Source organism: Vidua macroura, chromosome Z, assembly GCF_024509145.1.
Source record: "Vidua macroura isolate BioBank_ID:100142 chromosome Z, ASM2450914v1, whole genome shotgun sequence".
In the NCBI taxonomy this organism is placed as follows: domain Eukaryota; kingdom Metazoa; phylum Chordata; class Aves; order Passeriformes; family Viduidae; genus Vidua; species Vidua macroura.
The window spans coordinates 21471685-21495673 of record NC_071611.1 but is presented as its reverse complement, the minus strand read 5'-3'; the positions used below and the strand labels follow the sequence as shown (position 1 = coordinate 21495673).

The window sequence follows — 23989 nt, the reverse complement described above, 5'->3', positions numbered from 1 at the left end:
AGTATTTGATGCAGTGCAAAGGTAATATAATTATGTGTGGTGGGTAGGTACCTACAATTTGCAGTGGTAAAATGGTCAGAGAGAAAATAGCTGCATTCTGCCCTAAACTGCTCTTCCAGAACATTTTTCTGGTCATCCTAATACTTTACTTTTATAACATTAAACCTATAAAAATTCAGACAATTCTCCTATTTGAAATGCTACCTAGCTATACCTTTATAAAAAAGCAGCCAACTCTTGAGTTAGACCACCCCAAGTAATTGTCATTAAATATTTCTTATCTAATACACAGAGCTCTGCATTGCTATAAAAAATAATATGCATTCTTTAGGTATTTTTAATATGAGAAAAAACAGTACAGAAGACACCTATTTGAGAAGACATCTATTCTTTTCACTTTCCAGGATGTAAGAATTTGCTCTGTTTCCTCTCATCTCTGTAAGAGCTGAAATATGCAATCTCCATATGTCTTATCAGGTCTACGTATATTCAAGTCTTAGATCTGTATGAATATTTCTAATCAAATGAATACTTTCACTGCAAAGGAAGGAAAATAAAACAAAAAAATTGACAGAATGAAAGAGAAAAAAGAGGAAGAAAGTTGTCTATGTTTCCCTTTCTCTAGAGAGAAGCAAAATCCATGTGTGTTCTCACTGACATTTTTGTTAAAACTGACTTCTGTTATCTGTATGTACCATTATCTGATGTAAAACATGGAGAACCATGTTACATGAAGGATAGCTACCACTCTGCATTTTTATACAGACAGTGAAATCTTTCTTCACAAGTTATCTGTGGGGTCCTGAATGAAAAAAGAATGGGGCTAATATTTTTTATATAAAATAAAATGAAGAAGCAAACAGAGGAAGAGTTATGTTGTGAAAACAGAACTGAGATTATTTTAAGGGTAATGATAGCAGAATGTTTTCCAGGTGCTCAATATTAACATTAACATAACACTTTCTTTTTCCTCATTGACTCACAATGTGACAATGATAAATCTGTTATTACTCCAGTCAATTTCTTGCTGCTTTCGAAATAATGAAGACTAGGTGACATACAGTGAGATTTCAAAATTTATGCAAAAAAGTCAAACATCATTGCCTGAATTTTTGAAAGTCACTAGTCTTATGATTTTATTGGAAAAAAGAAAAAGTTTTACTGTAAAAACACTCCACCTGTTCTCCAGCAAATACCTTAACATATGTATTAATTTCTCTTCAGTGAAGCAATAAAAATTTAAATCTGATTATTCTGTTTTTAGTCTTAAAAAAATATAGTACATATAAACTCATCTGAGATGCCTTTATTTTGATTTTGACTATTCCAAGCTCCTTTCACAGTGTCACTTGGCCCTAGTGCTCTTTCTTCTTACTGAAGTTGTGTGATATAGCTTTCAGAAAGTCTTTTACCCTGTACCTCCTTGTCTTTAACTCTAGGAGTCTTAAGTGTCCTTAAGTTTCTGGAATTGTCCAGGGACAAGCTTAATTTAATTTTTTTCCACTTGAAAGTTAGTACCAGGCTGCAATTTCATATTAATCTAATAAAACCACTAAAATATCTTCCAATCATGTATCTGAATATTTTGAATACTTATAGAATAACATAATGGTTTATTATGTATTATTGATTGGAGGAATATTCTGGGTTTTTTTAATCTCTCCAGCCTGTAGAAGACATCTCAATTTTTCCAGACAATACAATGATTCTGAGATAGGTGGGGAAAAAATTCCAGAAAGGAAAAATTATATCACTGTATCATTTTCACTGGTAGAACTGTAAGTCAGTGTTGAGTTTATGTATATTGGACATTATGAACATTTAGAGCAGCTAATGCCTCAACTACAACCATGGATTCCTTCAAGAACTTTGGTTATTGTGTACAACCACTCCCTGCACATCACTAAAACACAAATCACTAAAATCATATGACCATTGCCAAGCTCTGCTATCTCTTGAAAATTCACCCCATGGAGACACACAAAAACCTCAGTGAAACTCTGCTGCTTGTATTACATTATTTTCAGTGCTGTAAATAACATAGCAAATCTTGCATTTGCCCTCATTGATAGATTACTGCCTACATTCACTTAAGACTGACAGATGCTTTGTCTTAGATCATTATCATGATGACTTTTTTCCTTTTTTTTCTCCTTTTCTGTATTAAATGAAGAGTGATTATTTTTCACTTCTCACCTGTCAGGTTTACTGCTCCATTTTAATGCAGCAAGGAGGGAAGAAAAGGTGAAATGTTAGTTGACCACCAGCACAGAGAATAATCATGAAAATAGGAGATACAAGAAATTTTGATTTGTAGTAAAGATATGTAACTAAACCAAATTAAGCTATGGCAGCTCATCAAAATATTCAATTCTTGGAAATCATAGAATTAATGGTGGACCCAAGGTCATGTCCAAAGTGAATCTTCTGTTGAAAAATACACCTCTATCTGCCAAGAAATAAGACTTCAAATTTTAGCCAGTGAGATAATGGAGAATGGGTGTTTAATTTGAGCCGTGAAAGTAATGTTAACATTAGATTGAAAAATTACTTCTCACTGAGATGCAGCTCCCTCTTTCTTTCTAGAGAGAACAGAGATGAGAGGAGGGAAAGAGGAAAAATGAAAGTGGAGGGCAGACTAGAATGGGAAGAAGAGAAAGGGAGAAGAGGAAGAGAAAAGGAAGTGATGAAAAAGGCTAAATATATGAAACACATAAAACCTGTAATAAATTAAAAAAAAAAAGTAATAAAAATAAATGAAAATTTCTAAAACTATTTTACAAAACCAGGTAATAAAATATCAATAAATTTTAACAGTACCCTGGAAAGCAAGGGCATCATAAATCTTTTTCCAATGAAGGATTACATGACTTTTTAGGTTTAGAAAAAATGCCATGTACTAGAGGTCTACAGTGATCTGTATAGATCTGTAGTGATCTATGATCTGTAAAGTTTAGGTAAACAGGAAAAATTATTTATCTCTCACCAATGTGTTCTATTATACACAGACACTATAAATACAGTTTTTATCTTTCTCTGTGTTCATAATAAACAGGGGTTCTACAAATATTTTAATAGCTTTTAATCTGCAATGACCAGATTACACACATTATGAGAAAGTGTTTAAAATTCTTCATCATCACTTAAGATTTCCTATTTTTCTGTTTTGCATTTCTGTGCTTTTTAAATTTTTTTTTTAACATGTGGGGTTTTTTTCTCTTAGAAGCTTATTTCTTCTTATAGCTTAAGATTCAGCAGGGGACCAGCAGTTCAAAGGAGGTGATTCTGCCCCTTTACTCCACATATATGAGACCCCGCCTGGAGTGCTGCATCCAGTATTGGGGTCATCAGTACAAAAAAGACATGGATCTGTTGGAGTAGATCCAGAAAAGGGTCACAAAAATGATTGGGGGATGGAACAAGAAAGGCTGGGATTGTTCAGCCTGGACAACAGAAGGCTTTGGAAGACTCTCTTGCATCCTTCTGGTACTTAAAGGGGTTTATAAGAAAGATGGGGACAGACTTTTTCAGTAGAGCCCATAATGGCAGGACAAGGGGTAATGGTTTTAAAGTGAAAGAGGGTAGATTCAGTCTAGCCAGAAGAAAGAAATTTTTTATGATGAAGGCGATGAAGCACTATTTAATTAGATTCCCCAGAGACATGGTGGATGCCCTGGGTACTTTAAAGGCCTGTGGATGGGGCTCTGAGAAACTTGACCTAGCTGAAAATATCCCTGCTTATTGCAGGGGGTTGGACTAGATGACCTTTAAAGGTCCCATCCAATCCAAACTAATCTATGATGCTATGATTCAGAGTGCTGGAGCTACTATATTCAAAAGATTTAAGTTTAGGCTACAGTCTTCTGAATCAAATAAAAAAGCTGCACTTTATAAAAGCAAACAATACAAAGTCTGTCAAGATGGCTTTAACTTCTCTTCCTTAGAAATTGAAAGATCTAGAATAAGGAACCTTTTGCTCTTCATCAGTGGAAAACTGAAATTAGGGAATCGATGATTTCTTAAAAATGACTAGAAATATCCACATAAATTAATTTGTTAAAAAAAAAAAAAATACACCCAAAGCCTGAGAATGAGATGACAGAATGCATCATGGGGACAATCACTTTTCTCTCTAGCTTGTCCATTTCTGAGAACACCACACAATTTCCAGAGCTCTTAAACATTCACTAAGTTCGTAATCAACCAAATCCTATGTAACTGAACATGTATCAAACACATAAAATATATGTAATCTGTGACTCAAGCAGACCTCCTAATGGCTAGGCATTTCCTCTAGGACTTACACCATCTATCTATCCAGATTTGCTTTTGTTTGGGATTTTGGATACAAATCTTACTGTGCTGAATAAGATACTTCATCTTCAAATAAAGAAAATATTTATTTTCTTGTCAACAAGAAAATGGCCAAAAAGGAAGCAAGATTTATCTAACTTATTTGAATCTCTTGATTTGATTGTTTATAAAGTTTAATAGATGGAAAGATCTACTCCAAAATAAGTGTCTCCATTTACTATGAGTGCAAGGTGGTTTCACTGCTGCAAGGACAGAGAACTGGTTAATGGCCAAGTCAGTTCCATTTGCCAAGACACAGTCAAGTGTAACTCAGGAAAAAATAGTTTTTACTGTGAGGATAGTTGAATATGAGAACAAGTTGCCCAGAAAGGTCATTGAGTTTCCTTTCTTAGCTGTACAAAACTTTGCCTCTGAGCAAACTGCTGCAGTTGACCATGCTCTGAACAGGGCTGAGATGAGACACTCTCCAGAGGTATGTCCTTATGATTCTGTGAATCTGTGAGTTCTTCTGCACACAGGATATTAATTGGCCTCATCTGTATTGGCTATTATACATATTGTATGCCCAATGATAAGAAAAGGTATTTTTCAGTATTATTCTCATCTATTACTGTTACTTACTAAGCTGCCATGACCTTCTGGCTATATTCCAATATATGATCCAAAAACCTGTCCATGAAATATCCTTGCTTTCAGATTTTAGGAAAAGTAAATGCAGAGGCAATAACCTTTTTACAGCTTAACAACAAATATTAAAGAGTTCAAACATGCATTCCTTGTCTTTGGAATAGTTAAATATACTTCAAACCAACCCATGAAACTTATCCACACTATCTAATAATGTCCCATTTTAAAGAAAGGGAAGACTTCTCTCCATAAAATTATTCTTTTGGAAACTGCAGTCATAATTTCTCTGTAATTGTAATTAAAATGTGTAAGTAGTATTGTAAATCAAGAGCTTAGTGGTCCAAGTCTGTACAAAAAGGTTTCTATGGACAGAGGGAATTAAGCACCGTTGACCTTTATTTGAGTTACTACTCTTTGCACTTCAGAAGACACAGTCATTTACTGGTCGTCCTCTTTGCACTGCACATTCTTTAACAAAATCCTCTGTAATATTTTTGCATATATGTTCATAACTAGATTGATGCCCTCTACCTTCATTTTCTTTTCTCACTATCATACTTGTTGCACTTATAGCACAATATATTCTAGAAATACACTTGTAAAATTTTCTGTATCCACAAAAATTACTTGTTTGCCTGTTTCTTTAATATATTTTTCCCATCTAACTCCTGTAGCCACATTGTCTATTTAACTCACAAATTAAACTTCACTGTTTTCCTGAAGTGATATGTTAAATATCCCAATTGTCTTGTCATTGCTCTTCTACAGTCAGCAAATCTATCAAAATCTAGCAGTAAGCTTGCATTCAGGTTGCCTACTCTTGGAAAAAATATCCAATTATATACTACCTTTTTATAGAAATAAAAGCTCATAGAGGATCACAGACTGCTAAAACTGCAGTCATAATTTCTCAGAGGAAATTTGCCAAATCAGTGCAGTTTAACAAATTAGAGTAAACAGCTGAAAATAGAAAAATAAATAAATACATATGGACAGTTGCCCAAACAGTTCTAGTCCAAGTAGTAAATAACAGATGGAAAACATGTCCCCCATTCTCAGCAAATGACAATGTCTTCATACTACTGATGAGCAAATTCTACCTGCTTATATGTGGAATATTCCCCCTTTTTTTTTTTTTTTGGTAATAGATTAGAAGATTGCTATTTTTGTTCCATAAATGTAATCAATAACTCTAGAAGCAGTTGCACATCTGCTTAATATACTACAGTTTGGATTTCTTTTGTAGTAAGGGAGAAGATTTACTTTTAAACTAATTAGAAGAAAGGAGTTTTTCCCTTTTAGCACATTTCCAATGACCAGTTTTTGAAGTGATGGACAGAAAATTGAGTTGGTAACTAATTTGATTGGCTGAGACACTGTGAACTACCAGAAATGTTCAGGAGATGTAGTATCTGCAAGCAACAGATGCTGTATGATTCTAGCCCTGGAACCATTCTATAAATGTGTATCTATTTGGAATCTAAAGGTGAAGTTAACTCTGGAGTGGTTATTTACTGCCAAACAGAGAATTCTTTCCAAAACCTGAAGAGATTTCTCTTCATGAAACTTAAAAGGTATTTGACCGGAGACACTAAAGGTAGGAAGAGCATACAGGCTCGGATTTAAATATTTATACACACGTAATAGCATCATAGCCATTAGTTTTAGAAGACACAGTTCATTTTATAAAATTATTCCTAGTGTGCCCCCTCCCCAGAAATTGGCAGCATCTTTGTAATATTCCTCAATTCTACTTTTTCAATATATTTCAAAAATATATTAGGAATTAAATATAAAAGTTTTTGAGTTTTATTCTTTGGTTTTAATTTAGTATCTTGACCCGTGTTAGCTCATTTACACTGTAAAAGGCTGCTACATATAAATTATGGCATCATACACAGTTTTCACTGAGTATGTTGTAAGGCAGAGGGAAGTCCTTTGTGTAATAGCAAAACTAAATCTGTGTCATAGAGAGTGAAAGAAGAATGAGTGAAATTTGATCTTATAGCAAGATTAGTAGGAACCAGCTATTTGATGTCTCTTTAATCTTTCAGTTTAGAGCTCCAAATTCATATAGATACATTGCCAAATTGAGGCCAACTGTCAAAAGCTGAAATTCAAATTACTTGAGTGGAGATGAAAATCACATTTAACAACAAGCTGAATGTAACCCCTAATGCATTACTATTATACATCTATAAACAAGTTCTAAAAAGTCAAATGTGCAAATTCCATACATATTTATGTGCAAGCACATATTTACTTTCTTTGCATACAAATGCATCTTTGCATACAAATGTATGCAAAGTGGTAAAAACATTTAAATGCAATAGAGTTAATACAGTGTAATCAGCAGAAAATGTACTCACATACCTGTAATTATTGGAAACTTTCAGTCAAAATTTTCTGCAGCAGTCTAGAAGCCATTGATAAATTTCAAAATGTTCCAAAGCAATGACAGGTAATATTGTAGCACAAAAATACAGTGTGGAACAGTATTACGAAGCGACCAATATAGAGGGGAAATAACATACCTTGCAAGAAAATTAAAAGGTAAACCTACCTTTTATAAAGAAGTATAGCAATAACAATACAGATGATAAACACCACTGCAAGAACAGGTCCAACAACCCAAATCAAGCCTTCTTCCTCATCTGTAATTGGCTGGGGATCAAGATCCATTGACACAACAGGATCTGAATATGGGCTTGTTGCATACATGGTCTGTAGAAATAAAAATAATTCTTACTTAAACATGAAGCAATGCATTAAAATGTTAGCTATCCCACATCCAAAATAAATGTATAGAAGGTAATGATGCAATTAACACAGCAAACCACCGATGCAATTTTTCTTGAAGGCAATACACAAACTTGCAAATTGTGTTGTTATTATCATCTTTATTTTGTGTTCCACATATTAGCAATGACCTGCAGACAAATCATGTAGCACAGTCCTTGCAGAACCTTTGCAACCTAAGAACCTTGCAGAACCTTTGCAGAACCTTTGCAACCTAAGTAGAGAATGAAAAAAATGAATAGGACACTGAGAATAGCCCATCAGTTACCAATTTTTGGTTTTGTTTTAGTTTCATACCAGCTTAACACTTTCCTCCTGCACAATATGAAAGGGTACTTGTGACATAACAAGACTGCTATAGATAAAAATAAAGGGGACTGAATGTAAGAGGTTCCTTGAAAAGGGTCTTGCAACAATAGTACTGTGCATTTTGACCAGTCAAAAACTGTCTGACAGAATATACCTACACAAGGTGGAGAAAACTTGAATTTAAGACTGAAAAATGGGAGAATTCATTGTAGAATATGAATGGAAGCTAAACACTCAGTCTTTCATAAGGATGAAACTAGAATTATGAACCAAGAGAGCTGGCCTAGAATAAAATCCATGGTAAGAGAATATTTTTTTATTCTTGTCTGACCTGAGATGTTTTATCTGTGGCTGAGTGCAGAGTTAAAATTACAGACTAGAGAGGCTGAAGAGTCAGCCTGCTAAAACTGGACCATTTTAAGAACTCTGAGTTATAGTAAAATCAGAAGTTCTAAATTGTTTGTACTTACTTCTTGTTTGTGCTAGTGTGTCTTCATCAGCACTAAACTAGGATTTGAACTACAGATCTTGCAAAAGACTTAAAAACTTGATTCAGTAGTAGATCAGAAATGTCAGCTAAAACAGAATAAGGTAACTAAAAGAGATTATCTTCCATTTATGTTTGCACTGTATTTTGAAAGATGCCCTAAGCCAGGAGAAGTGTCATCAAAGGAGACATGGTTTTTTGCACTTCATTTGGTTGTGTTTTGGGCTCTGCGCTATGATAGTGTCTGGGTTTGAGACAGGATTAGGATTGGCAAAGCTGAGGCACTAAGTGCTACTGAGCTAGCACCTATGTCAACAATCTCCAGTTATATTATAGCATTTTACTACACCTGGCATCTGCCACCAAAACATCCCTATGTTTCAAGTCTATCTATGATCATTGTCTGGAAAGTGGGGAGACTTCACATTCCATTCCTGAACCACCCATGTAAACTGATTTTTTTCCCCAGGTTTAGTACTCTCAAGAAATAAAAAAAGGTTAATTGCTGCAAGAAGAAACTCTTTGTATTTCTCCTCTTGCAGCAAAAATGCCTGGAAAAAGATATAGAGGGATATTCAGGGCAACAGTATAAACACTTACTACCTATTCTTCAATAAATAGCATTTCACTTTCAATTTTAAACCATCCTGTATTAATGAAATATTTAAACTCATTTATTATTTAAAAAATTTATCTTATTTTTTCTTCCTCTTGATGACATTCTTAACATATTTATAGATTTTAATCATAGCTCTCCAGCTCCTATTTTACTAAGTTGAACAAATTCAGACCTTCCCATGACCTCTTTTAATTCAAGTTCTCTATTCTACCAATCAAGAGAGAAATGTTGTGCTCTCTAAATAAGAAGCCTTATGTAAAATGCAACATCTGAACATCAAGAAAAACATCCCTTGCAAGTTATTTCAGTAGAACCTGTAGTCCTAAACAAAATCAGCTATATATGCTGGGAGCTGATACACTGGACCACTGAAAGTCATTGAAAGCTGAATCTCACACACCCTTAAAAAATTCTTCACAGTCTGTGACTACCTCAATGCTACTCAATCACACAGATGTTTCAGATGGCATGCTGAAATGTGTTATCGATAACCTAAGTTAATTAATGCCTTTTGAAGTCTTTCAAGAGTAGGACCCTATATACATTTTGCCATATGCATCAGTTTACAAACCTATTTGTTCCTGCTTTTTCATCCTGATTTCTAACAAAGCAATACATTTAGGTCATTTATACCTTAATTAATACAAAAACCACAAGAAACTGCACTTTATATTGAGAAGATCCATTTTAGTATAGGTAATTTATGATATACAGATTTATGGCCTCATAACTTTATAGTAAAAAGCTGCCTACCTTCTCCAATTTGAACCTTTCTGATTCAACACCTTCAGAATTATCTGTCTATGGAACCCATGTCAAAAAGTGAAAAGAGAACTTTTGATTTATGTTAGAGCTTGCAGAAGGCACTTTATTTTCAAATGAAGCTACATGTCTAAAAGTATTCAAAGTGGAACTACCTCCTCATCGTGCATAAGTAGGCACATTCCATTGACACCAAGAAAGCAATTGCAGTGTTATACACTGCAAGCATTTGACTAGAATTCAGAGTATTTGTGTTGGAGTTTCAAGTGATTGAACCTACAAATGTACCTGTCAGATTTAGTTATGAAATAGAAACATACACTATTACACACTGTATGTTAAAATGCTAATGTGTATTGCATCTTTCAAAAGTCTTATATCTGTCTTTTTCTTTTTTAATACATTACATGCATTAGGCTAATTCACGCATAAAGGGATGTGACTACAAAATGAATTATGTAAAGAGAAATGACAGCTCATTATTTAGTTCACCTCAGGGATTTTCCTTATTATTGAATTATTTTCTAACTTTCTAAAAATTTACCGATAAAATTGTTATGGAATGACTGTAACTAAAGAGGGTAGCTGTGCATGTCTCTAGTTCAATGGATCTTTCCAAGAACCCTGTATATCCTAGACCATTATTCAATGGTAGCATCAAAAGACAGCTTTTAAATTCTTTTAAATACAGATGCTGCTGTAAAGGTCATGTGTCAAAAGCTGCGTCCATGGTCAAAAATGATATACATTATAATTTTTCAAAGGATCATGACACAGCTAATAAAAGGTGACTCTTAGGTTTCAGTTATACACTGAAGTAATACACAAAGGTGCAAACAGAATAGAAGAGTTCAAGGAATTAATGGGCATTGAGTAAGGAAACGCTCACTTTAAAAATGCTCTGACATATAACATTAAAAAAAAAGTTTTAGGGAAGTGGAATAAGCATTGAAAAAATGTTTTCATGATTGTACAAGGTAATTTTGATATTGAAAAACATTAACTAACTTACAGATTCTGAGTGCTCCATTACAGCCAACACAAAGAAGACGTATTCTTGACCACTCTGCAGTTGCTTATTCTCAAATCCACCATAATGCTTCTTATCCCCCAATGTGAATTCCGTAGGAAGAACTTCAAAATGAGCTGCAATATATGGCTTTAATTCAACTTCCCTCCCAATACGAATGCTTCTGCGTTTCCTAGCTATCTCCTTAAGCAGCTTTAAAATGAAGGGAGGGAAAAGAAAGGAGGGGGGAGAGAGAGAGAGAGCAAGCATGAACAGAAAGATAACTGTAAACAATTTTAACGTAACTTATTGACAGTGTAATGAGAAAATTTAATGCATGACCACGAACTACAAAAACAATTTATCTACATTTCATGAGACATATCAGTATCACTAAATCAATTGCAAAATCTTCTAAATTCTTGTTGTTCTTGTTAGGATAAGATGCTAGGAGGCAATTGCAGTGCCCAGACTACAAACATAAAACAATTTTTAGGTACTGTTGTGTCTAGAAGGAGGTTGGGAGAGGGAGTATAAGGAAACAATATATTTTCTCTGAAGACATATAAATACACATGACATATTACATATTTTTATCTATTAAAAAAATCTATTTTTTATATTATCTATCTATCTATCTATCTATCTATCTATCTATCTATCTATTTCTGTATTAAGTGATTCATAGAATAGAATCATAAAATCAAGTACGTTGGAAAGAACCTCTAAGACTGATTCTAGCCATTAACCTAACACTGCAATGTCCACCATCAAACCATGTCCCTAATCACCAAAACTACACATCTTTTTGAATACCCCCAGGAACGGTGACTGAATCACTTCTTCTGATAAACAAAGCTAAAATTTACATCAGTACACCTGTGATATGATCAGATGCTAGGCTCAAGTTTGGAAAACATACACTTACTAATAAAGAACTTAAGCTCAGCTAGTATAATCTATTGATTAATTACTTATTAAATCAGACAAATAGTTCTTCAATAACTTTTTTTGCTTTACATATAATGGCATCCCACAAAAATTAGTCTGATTTGATTACAAGGAGTCCGAACTTCTCCTGTGTGATAAATTATGACTTTTAAGGTCTCTTTGTGGTTCCCTTGTTTTTTGCTTATGAAACTTATACAATGTCCTGTAGTCTTATAGTTAAATCACAGATTTTTCTAATTAGTTGTTTGGTCTTTTCTAGTTTTAGCACACTTACACTTCTAATACAGTAGATTAGCATAAAATTCATTTCTAGAAGAAGGAAACAAATCTCTGGAGTGAGAAGGAGATAAAAAAAGAAAAGATACTAAAATCTGATCTTAACTATATATGTTAATTTCAAAGTACATGTTTAGTCAGGGAAGCTCTCCAGAGATTCATGGAATCACAGAATATGCTGAGTTGGAAGAGATCCTCAAGGATCAGTGAGTCCAAGTCCTGGCCCTGCACAGGACAGTCCCAAGAGTCATTCCATGTGCCCAGAAGCACATGGTCTCTGTCATGCTGGTGCTGTGACCACTTCCCTGGAGATCCTGTTCCGGTGCTCAAACACCCTCTGGGTGAAGATTCTTTTCCTAATATCCATCCTAAACCTCCCCTAACAGAACTTCAGATCATTCCTTTGGTCACCACTGATTGAAGAGATCAGTGCCTGCCCCTCCACCTCCCCTCATGAGGAAGTTATTAGTGCAACGAGGTCTCTCCTCAGTCTCCTCCAGGCTGAACAAGTCAAGTGATGTCAGCCACTCCACATATGGCTTCCCCTCAAGGCCCTTCACCATATTCAATGCTCTCTTGATTTAGGCCTCAGCTTAGTGAGCACATCTTTTTGTCTTCCCCTCATGGGATCTTGTATTTTGCAAAATTAACAATTGCAATGCATGTAAAGCAACCTAATATTCACTCTGCTACTCAGAAAGAAGCTTTTAATACTGTTGATACCCCTTCTTACTGACTAAATTTAAAATTACAGATATTACAGAAAGCAAGTTGCACCACTTGAATCCAGGCTTCCTTAACATTGAGGGCATTTGGATGGTGCATCTTCAAACATCTACACAATCAACTGCTTTCCAGCTCTAATGCTGTGTCTGTGCCCTGTTGCAGAGATTTTATATCCATTTACCTCTATCAATTTCAATGCCATGACACAAACGCTGGTATAGTGCAATGGATCCCCTGAGCAAAAAATGGCCATAATTTGAGACTAGAAATCATTATTCATTACTCAAGGACAATCAGCAGTCCATATTTCTCTTTCATTCTTCCTAAACAGTTTAATGAGCAGCTAAAGTCTATTTGCGTCGTATAAAAATGAGGCCAGCAGAGAACCGTAATATTGAAGAGATTTCTATTTAGTTACTTTATTGAAGGTGACTCTCACATCTGTTGGTAGCTTCCTATGCCCTGGGAAGAGTTACTAAATGCAGAACATGAGGCAGAGAATAGTCAAAGTTTGTTCCAGGTTAGATCAGCCCTTATAGGATCTGCTGAGGGAAGCACTATGAAAAGCTTGTCTCTTTATGATGCCACATTTTATAACAATGGCTATGCAGAATGCTGAGCATTGGCTATCTGGATGTCTGCCAAAACATGAAGCTAAGTATTGGGTAGTGACAGTGCATGCTACTCCTGTAAAGTCAGGAGGCACAAACAACAGCACTACTAGAGGTATTCGGCTTGTGCCATCCCCAAAGGTAACTGATATTTCCATGTACCACTTCCACTGGAATTAAAGTTGTGTGTCTGCCTCAGTTGATTTCTTTATTCTTTATTCTTTATCATATGTTTCCAGATAACATGGTATTTACAATTTAGATAATAAATAACTCATAATAAAATGTCAAAGTACGGTAGGAATACTGCAATCAAAATTAGATTGAGAGGCAAAGAAAAATGTTTGATCTTGATTATCTCTTGCATTTGAAATATTAACAGAAAATGCATATATTGGAAGAAAATGCAATGCTGAAGTACAGTATTAGAGTGATCAGAAACTGAGTTTTGGCTGTGAATCCTAAAAGTTAGCCTGCGTCAAATAAAATTAGTTAAACTTTTCAAAGGTGGTTATACATCACCTAATGCCAGTTAACTTAGGTGTGTTTGAGTGGAGATAAAAACTTTGTAACATTGATTACACATGATTGAGTAGATCTCAGGTGAACCTCCAGCCTCATTAATGTTTCATATGGAATTTGGGTTGTTCCCAAATATCATTACTTGTTCATCTATCTCCTATTGTATTCTATATACAGATTTCAATAAAATTACTGAATTCATTAAAGATTTAACATGGCAACCTTTATTTAGGCTTTACTGCTTACAGATCTAAAGTAATCCTACTAGGTAATACTTACTGCAAATCATAATATCTTTTTCTGTTTCATTTATTTGCATGATGTGCCTATTAAATGTCTATTTAAAGTCACTAAACCTCATGATATTAAAAAAAAAAAAAGAAATTTTGAGTTAGTAAAAAAGAACTGTATCTCTAAATTTTTTTTTTTCAAATACCAAACATCTAGTTCATTATCTGATCTTTCAAAACTATCTTAGTTTCTGTCAGAGCTGAGGTTCAAGGAGCAGGAAGATTAGGTAACTACAGTAAGGCTGAAGAGTCTTTTTGGACTGCTCAATTATGTAATGGAGTTATACTCAAGAGCTGCGTTATTAGCAAACACTTTCCTTCTGACAATGTAAGCAAAGTATTTGGAACATAGTTCTTTGAAATATCTATTGCCCAACCATTTCTGATACTGGACACCTATCTGAGATCGTACTAAAAATATAAATACATACAAGTATCCTCACTTGATCATCGGAACTATTTGCTCAGAGAGTAGTGGCTTTTTTTGGGGGTGGTGGCGTGATTTTGATTGGTTTTTTTTTTATTTGTTTGGGTTGTTTATTTGTTTTTGTTAGTTGTTTGTTTGTTTGTGTTTTTGGGGTGCTTTTTTGATTTTGGGTTTTTTTTTTTGTTTTGTTTTTTTGGTTTTTCTTTTTTTTTTTTTTTTTTTTTTTTTTTTGTTTTTGTTTTTGTTTTGTTTTGGATTGGTTTGGTATGGTTTTTTTGTGTGTATGTGTGTGTGGAGGGGTGTTGGTGTTTTGTTGTTATTTTTTTCGAAATGTATTTATTGAGTTCACAAACTTGTCAGGAGTAGTACACTTAATAAAATGCATACTTTCCAAAGCTGGAGGCAAACCACTCTTTTAAGTAATAGAACCTGAATGAGTTAGCATGATATGCAGTTGCTGCCTGCTTTTAATGTTTTTCCTTGCTCAGTTCTTGCTATATTATTGGTGGCAATTGCAGAAGATAGATCAAGGGATTTAGTTCTTTATCAGAAATAACTTCATTTTCCAGTCAATACATATCTTATTTCTTCCATTATTAATTCTACAATGTGGTCTCAATTATATCAGTAGAAGTGGGAAACAACCCCTCCTGATACAAGTATTTCTGAATTAATAAATGTTCTTTATCAATCTGTTATACAGACTAAAGCAACACAACTTGCAGGATGATTAAAATGACCTTTTGTTATGAGAATCAGCAGGAACCATAGAATTTAATTGCCAGAAAGTTCAATGTCATCTGGCACCTATCCTTTAATCTATTAATGCTGCTGAATGTGACTACAGCCTTTGGATGTTAAAAGAGGGTGGTAATACTCAATCAGTTTCCATTACTGTATGGATGTGGCTGTCAAAGTTTTATTGTTGAACTGTACTTGATGTCACCTATGACTATGATCATGAGCTGATGGCATTTACAATCCAAGTTCTTTTGAAGGGAAGAAGTTAATAGATCAAAGCAAGGCATTGCTGCAATTGAATGAAGAGAGATGATCACATAAATGAAACTGGTCAAGAAGAAGCATAGGGTTGAATAAGTTAGTCATCATGCCTTCCTCTGAACAGTTGCTTTTAATATTCTGATTAAGGATTTGCCTGTTGTTGCGACAAGGACTGAAATAATTCTGCTTATATTTTGAACGCTTTTTACAACACTGTTAGTTGGGTGAAGATCTTTATTTTCCCTATATTTTGGTGCAAAATTTGAAATTTATATCCATTTTGTCAATGGCAGGAGACAAAAAGAACCTTTATGCTTGCTTGCAGGTGATCAACACTTCCCAGTAACTGTGTTATGGGGGAGCATATGGTGAGGTTATCTCTGTAACATAAATCTCTTGAATCTACCAAGAGAAAATAGAAAAATAAATAGATATAGTCAAAAGGACACTATAACAGGACTAAAAAAAACCTGATTCTGGTCTTGAATTGCAGACCTATTACACATACAAAGTACCACAGCATTTGAATGTTGTCTAAAATCTTGACAAGATACAACAAGAAAAATAATAACACTACCAACTGTTTTTTATAAAAGTCTCTCATATGGGGCCCTTGAAAGAGTTTTAAAATCACAAACATTAGCATTACTACAGATTTACAGATTGAAAGAAGAAGGCCAAGTTTGCATGTGCTATACTGTCCTTCGGTAAAACAGAAAATGGGGGTGAATATTGTATTTTCTGGAATTATTACTATATCAATAACATACTGAATTGATTTCTAGCATTGCTGGGCTTATTTCTAAAAGGAAAGTAATTCCTCCCCTTGGATTAATATCATTTATAGTTTCAAATGATGACACAATGTTGCTCTTTCCTTCTTTGTTCATGGATTTATTTCTGATCACAAACTGTTGATGGAATGGAGGCTATGTCTCATCAGAAGTATTACAGTGTATGACAATCAGGTAAAAACACTACCAGAAGGTCAAATATTAAACTGCGGTGCAAATTCCAATTTAGCATTTGTTACAGACTTAGTATACACCCCTCTAATGAACCAGACCTTTATTACAGTTCATATTGTTGGTGATTAAACTTTTGCTGACAAGTCATTTCACCTCCTGCACTTTTGCATCACTCTTTACAATAGAAAAAGAATAAAATATTAGTGTCAACAAATATAAGACACTTTGTGTTCTTTATTGCAACTTAATGTCTTTCTGTGTTCTCATTTAAGTAATATGAATTTTTGTTTTGGATCTCCACAGGGTAATAAAAATATAAATATAAAGTATCCTGACAAAACTTTTAAAACTGGTGAGTTAATTAGCTAAAAGTAGAAAGATTGCTTCTTTAATAAAAGAGAAGAAAAAAAACCCAAACCATATACAGTACCTCATCTAATTCCATTTCATCTGGACTCTCCCATGGTTTGATAAACTTTCCACGAGACCTCTTCAAAGGCACAATAACTATGTAATAGCCTCTGTAAATGACAAAGGTGGACAAAAGAGAAGTTGAATGAAAAGGAACAGATAAATTGATGGAGCAGGTCTGTTTAGAGGAACTTAAGAGAAAAGTGGTGTGTTGAGAATAAACTTCTGTGCATTAATATGTCACTGCAGCCTTCCAAAAATAGCTGTAAACATTCACACTCTTGAAATAACATCAATTTTAAAGCATTTAACAAACAAATAGCACCAATTACCTGCCTTTTTGTGCAAACATATAAATATTTATAAAAAACTTTAATTACAATGTACTAAAATGCCAGCATGAAATACAAGAACCATAGGTATGCCCTGCTACCATCACACTGAAAAAAGAACCTCAAAGCCCTAAATTGAAATATATTAGCGCATATTTAAATCTCAATTACCAACCTATCTTCCCCCATTTTAATGTATAATCAGAACAGTAGGTTTAAAAAATGTATTTTTTAACGCCAATTTCATAATAAAGCGAAAAGAAAGCAAATAGGACATACAATGCACCCATACTCTCTTTCCTTTTGACAATCAAATGCCATTAGCTCTATCTACATAAGTATCTTGCTCACAGTCATAGGTAAGAGAGCTTTACATATACTCTCTTTATAGCTAGAATTTGCAAATTACATACATCAGTTTTCCGAATAATATTTCCCTAATAATATTTTCTTCCTCCCCACCCATGGAGGGGAGGAAATTATATTTTCTAGTGTGATGGAGATCTACTTTCACTGCTCACTTCACAAAGCCTGGATATGTGTCAGGCAGATTCATAACTTCACATTACTGTGAGGGAAGAAGCCGTGGAATTACAACAGCAGGACATGCAGGGTAGTATAATATACATCTTCTTGATACACATACTTGTCAAAAAGTCAAGCACTCTCCGTATCAGGGGAGAGGGAAAAAAACATTTACTTTGTTTCTAGTAACAAAAGCTTATTAAGTTGTTTCTAGGTCTCATTATGGAAGATAATTTCAGTGTCTCATGGGCCATCTCCTCTTCCAGTCTGCTTTGTTTTTACAACCCATTCAACCTTCTGCAAAACTATTAATTTTACTTATAAAATGCAGCTGAAAATCCTAAGTAATTAACAAGGAGTCTACAGAAAAGGAGCTGCCTTAATATGGGCATCTCAGTCTAAGCCAACTCTAAGCTATCATTTTACCATACCAGTGCAAGCCATTGATCCATTTTAATAATCTCTTCTTATTTAAAGCTCTTTCCCATAAAATAAAATGCAAAAAACTTTAGATTTTCAGCTCCTGTAGAAAGTATGTGTATTCATTAATATTTGTGTTAAGAAATTTGAGGAAATTTTCTGTGGAAATGCTAAGCTCCAACAGGAGCTCTGGAAAACAGTGCTGCCCACAGATTTTTAACTAGTGTCCACTTGTTGTATTTCATTATTTCAAAAAACATCTGTGGCATGCATTCTTATAGTGACAATATTATAAATCATCTTTTGAAAAGATTAAAAACTCTAAGGCTGATTAACCCCATGTTTTAAACCTGCATTGGTCTATTAAAAATACTTTGATTAACAAATCCTAGCAAACACTGAGTGACATACCCTTTCTTTAACAGATGTCTAAGATCAAGACAAAAAGAAATGAGAACTTGCTCCTCTATGTCTTTCAAACATCAAAGACACATACTTATCCTTTTCTTTTCTTTTTCTTCATCTTTTTATTTTTTAAGCTAACAGAATGTTCATACATTTTTATTTTCAATTAACGAACATCCAGCATGTAATTGTAACTTTCACACTCTTTTCCACTTCCCTCATGAAAGTCTCCCTCTCATAACTTTGAAAATCTACTAAGACTTTCAGCACATTTTTAAACAGAAAGAATAAATAGATCAATAGTAAGTAGAAAAAAGAAAATTTTCACACCAATATGCAGTGCTGCAAATTGTGAAGGACAACAAAGTTCTGTGATTTTTACTTAATTATGCAAGATGTAGCATCTCCTGAAAAACACGTTTTATAGTTCATTATTTGCTTGTTTGTTTTTAGGTTGGAATTTTTTCTGGGGGGAGGGGGGAGGAGGGTGAGAAATAAAAGGTTTATTTGGATATTATTTTATCTACTGAGTATTTGAAAGGCCAAGGTCTTCCACAAAACTCTGTTTTTACTTAAGACTTTTCAATGATGTAAGAGATTCAGAGAAACATGAACTATCCTTTACACATAAAAATTGCTTTGGAAATAGTCCAAAATACTAAAAGAAAGAAAAAATAAGAACTTGCTCCCTTGAGATGAGCAGAAGAGATTATTTTACTAATAATTATTATTTTACAAATCATTCTTCCCATATAAAGACTAATGCAGAATAACTTTACCTATTTTATTGATGCAAGCATCAGGTCAGGTATTCTATTCAGTATGTACTTGCTTTGGTATGCCTGCTCCAAGGGTCAAGCCTATGTTTTATTTCATAAAGTCTAATCAAATCTTCTTAGAAAATAGATGCACAAATAGGAGAAACATAATTTGCAAAATTGGCAGTTGGACCCTATAGATTTAATGTACCTTTTCTGATGTCACTTAGCCTCTTTAACTTTTTTACACTATATAAAAAGAAGGGAATTGTCTTTTATTCCAGTGCTATTTTCTGCTGCTGTTTGATCAGCTATCCTGTACATTTTTCTCTCTGTGAATGCTCTGCCTCATAAATCTTTTTTGACTCATTCCATCCTCTTTGTTCCTTAGCTGCATTTGTTACTGACCACATCTTACTCAATCTAATGATAATGACTACATTTTTCAGTTTTTCATCCTTTTAATGTTTCAAAATAGTTTATTTCTTGACCTTACCTGCCTGAAAATCTTCAGTCAGTAATGAAAAAGGGGGCAGCTTTCTAGAAAGCTGTAAAAAATCCAGCAGGGAAAGTACAAGTTGAATCCCCATCATTTAGTGACTGGCTCATTTTCCTCCCCATTTCCTTTACATTACATATGGGAACCTTGCAGATCAACAGGAATCACTATAAGCAGAGCAATAACACTTGTTGATTGTATCATGCTTCATCTTTTCCTGGCAAATCTTTATTGTCCAATCTTTCTAATCCTGGCTGACCATGTGCTCTCAGGTCTTTAGTCCTGTTTCTGTTTAAATTTCCACACCACCTGTTCCGTTCCGAAATCTATGTAACCTCTGGAAAACTCCCAATTTTTTTAGCAAAATCTCCTGTTTTCTTTCTGAGACCAGTGGAGAGGACAAGGTATTTTTATCCTGATAAAAACTATCAGAAACAATTAATCTGAATTAATTTAAAGCAGTACCAATTCTTTAAAACTCAATATAATTCTTGAGTGACTTAGTCTGAGTACTTCAAGGAGCTACAGCAGGGTAGTTTTGCATTGATGAGTTATCCATTCTTTTTGAGATGATATATTGTTGAAAAGATAACTGGTTTTCTGCATCCTTCATTTTGCAGTCCATGATGAAACACAAAATTAGTCTGAAAAAAATCTGCAAACTGAAGGACAATCAGTCTCCATACAAGTCTTACATACTTGGCTATGTGACAAACTTAAAGAGTTCTAGTTGGAACTGACATACAAAGATCATCTATTCCCATTACCCCACCACTTCAGGCCTGACCAAAAGTTAAAACAAATTAAGGACATCATCCAAATACCTCTTAAACACTGACATGCTTGGGACATTAACTGCCTGACTAGGAAGCTTCTTCCAGTTTGAAAAACACCCAAAGTAAACAAATGCTTCCTAATACATCTGAACCTCCCCTGATGCAGCTCTGAGTCATTGCCTCATATTCTATAAATAGATCTCAGTAAGAAGAGATCAGCAGCCCCCTCTTCATTTCCCCTCCTCAGGAACCTGTAGAGAGCAAGAAGGTCAGCCATTAGCCTTCTTTTCTCCAAACTAGACAAGCTCAAGGCAGCTCCTTACAGGACATTTCTTTCAGTCATTCCATTAGCTTTGTTGCCCCCTGTTGAATGTACTCAAGGACCTTTACAACAGAATTTGACATTTGTTCTTAATTTTCATGCCACTCATGACTGCCCAGTGTTCCAATCTATCTATATCCCTCTGTAAGGCCTCATGTCCCTTGAGAGAGTCAACAGCACCTCCCAGTTTACTATATCAAATATTACACCGATATTAGGTCAAATACTACTGCAGAGTACTATAATCTTTGTACTTTATAATTCTTTATGAAGAATAAAGCTGCGGTCCACCATCAAGTGTTAGAATGATCATCTCTCTGGAGTTAAAAACAATGGTATGTCATTCATTCACTCACTTTATATTCTCATTTGAGGGTACTTCTGGAAGTTCCACAGTTATCATGCCATCTAAGTTGGTTTTTCCAATGAAGACTGGCTTTGTGCGAAGCACGTCTGGGGCAGTCTTTGCAGTTACTCTGTGCTGAAGACCCCCAGCACTATTCCCTCTGTTTGTCAGGACAAATGAATATGATGTCTCTGGTTTCAAGTTTGTGATCAGCTTTTGAGTAGCACGTCCATCAACCTCCATTTTCCCATCATCATAAAGGATCTAAGTTAATACACAAAAGTAGTTTTGGTTACTAGGAGCAGGAAAATGATGCTGTCACACTGAATTCAGGAATCAACCTAGCTATAAATTTAAATAATAAATAAATTTTAATTTATTTGGGTAATGAAGGGTGTAAAGCAGTCCTGAATTCACTATTGAAAGTAAACTTCTCACTTTCGGGGGAAAAGAAAAAAGGACTGTATTAATATAAAGCAAGGTAAACACTCTTGAAATCCAATTTCACTTTTTCAAAGAAGCTTTTCTTGAACCCAGAATTTATAGCAAGGTACTCTTGTTAAAGGTATCTTGATTTTTTCATTCACACTCCTTATTTAGAAAGGTTTTTGTACCATTTAGTTCCTAAAATACTGTTTTTCAGTTGCCACTGCCTGAGATGACACAAGTGATTAAGAATGAAGCAGGAGAAATTCCAGGCAAGCCTCCATGTTACACTGAGTCTCTGTATCTGGATACACCTATAGCTAGTGCAGTAAAAGCATTGCAAATGAAAAACATGCTGTTGTACATTGAGGAGGCAAAATCCAAAATGGTACTCAATTGCATTTTCTATTGAAAGGACTAGAAAAAAAGAAGAAAAATTTTATTTTCTTCCACTGTTTTCTTTAATATACTGTTGTGGTGAATGAAAAATTCGCAATCTTAGAAACAACGATGTTCTCAATATATATTCATGATTCATGATCAGTAAGCTACTTAATCAGGTAAATACATTGTATAGTTTCTGTTATTTTCTCTTGTACAAATGGAAAGTAACTTACTTTGAAAGGCAAAGCTGAATTATAGTTTTCTGGAATTTCCCAGGACAGCAAAACAGAAGTCTTCATTACTGCTTTAACATGAAAATTTTTTGCAAACACTGCTGGAAAAAAAGAAACAATGTATATAAACAACATCTTGGAGCTTAGATCTTATCATTTTTCCACTGCTACTTGGGAGCTTTCCATTTAGGTCAAAAATCAACAAGAATTCAATTTTCCTACCTGTTTGTTCATATTTAAATATGACATTTAAACTCATTCTCACTCTTATCTAGTGCAACTCAATACACACATTTTCCTTACCTGAAAATGTTGTGAAGAAGTTACGCCAGAACTTGCTTGGCAAGGGACAACTGAATTCTAAGGCATCCAAAATGTATTAAGATTTATATACTTTACCTTTTGTGTTTGATGAACCTATTTTTATGAATGTGCTGGTCAGTTTTATTTACACCTTCAAATACACTGATATCCAAAGACCGATACTCCTTTAAAGGTCAACGCCATAAGCAGACAAATCCTACCTTGATCCACCGGTAGTGTCCTGAACTGGACACTTGGACTATATGGACCAGGCCCTTTGCTTGTGTGGGCACGTACTTTTACATCGTAAGTGGTATCTGGTTTTAAGCCAGAAAGTGTCATAGTGGTATCAGCAGGAACAACAGGGAGTTCAACTGGCTGGTAAGCAACATTGATATCTCTGTACAAGATGGTATATTTGGTGATAATGCCATTTCTTTCTGCCAGAAGCGGCATCTGCCAAGTTAATTGAACTGATGTAGAAGTAGAACTTTCCGAGTGGAGATTTTGGGGAAATCCACTGGGTACCTCTTCAGGAACAGAAATCTCTTTAACCATCTCCTCCCCAAAGCCCACTTTATTTCTAGCTGAGAGCCTGAAGACATAAGAAGCTCCTTTGTGAATGTCTGTGGCCGTGAAGTGATCTTCCTTCTCTGAGAACTCCATGGTTGTTAATGTATCCATGTCTTTGCGACCAAACTTCAGGCGATAACCCTGCAGCGGGCCAAAAGTTTCCACTGGAGGATGCCACTGAATTAGAGCCGTGTTCATCTGTGTGTGGCTTATCACAAGCCGAGGTTTGCCTGGAACTGTAGCACAATGTTATTTAAAGAGGTGAGATATAAACACAATTGCATGTACAATTCTTGAGGCTAGTTTTAGCAGGAATAGGGATATATTTTCTCTTTCCTCACTCTTAGTTCCACATATGACTGTCCTAATGAAGAAATAGTGTCTGGCTCCTGCACAATTTAGTAATACAGTATAAGGAACTGCAACAGTAGAGGCATTTACTGATTTTGTCTTCTTCCCTTACCATTATTTCTAAATACAGAGCCTATTCAGAGGCACAGGATCTAGGAACACAAAACAAGAAGTAAAACTTCCAACAAACATCTTATGAATGGTCCTGTCTCACAAATCCTTATTT

General features: G+C 34.7%; 1 protein-coding gene across 1 annotated transcript in view; it reads right to left on the bottom strand.

Moving 5' to 3' along the window:
- Positions 1-23989, bottom strand: part of PTPRD (protein tyrosine phosphatase receptor type D) — a 978753-nt gene that overhangs the window by 92072 nt on the left and 862692 nt on the right. The window contains exons 25-31 of the mRNA XM_054004205.1: positions 23061-23648; positions 22537-22637; positions 21504-21757; positions 17130-17220; positions 10930-11139; positions 7505-7665; positions 2197-2211 (exon numbers count right to left, since the gene is read on the bottom strand). Of these exons, the coding sequence (XP_053860180.1) occupies positions 2197-2211; positions 7505-7665; positions 10930-11139; positions 17130-17220; positions 21504-21757; positions 22537-22637; positions 23061-23648 (1420 nt within the window). The remainder of the gene's footprint in view (positions 1-2196; positions 2212-7504; positions 7666-10929; positions 11140-17129; positions 17221-21503; positions 21758-22536; positions 22638-23060; positions 23649-23989) is intronic.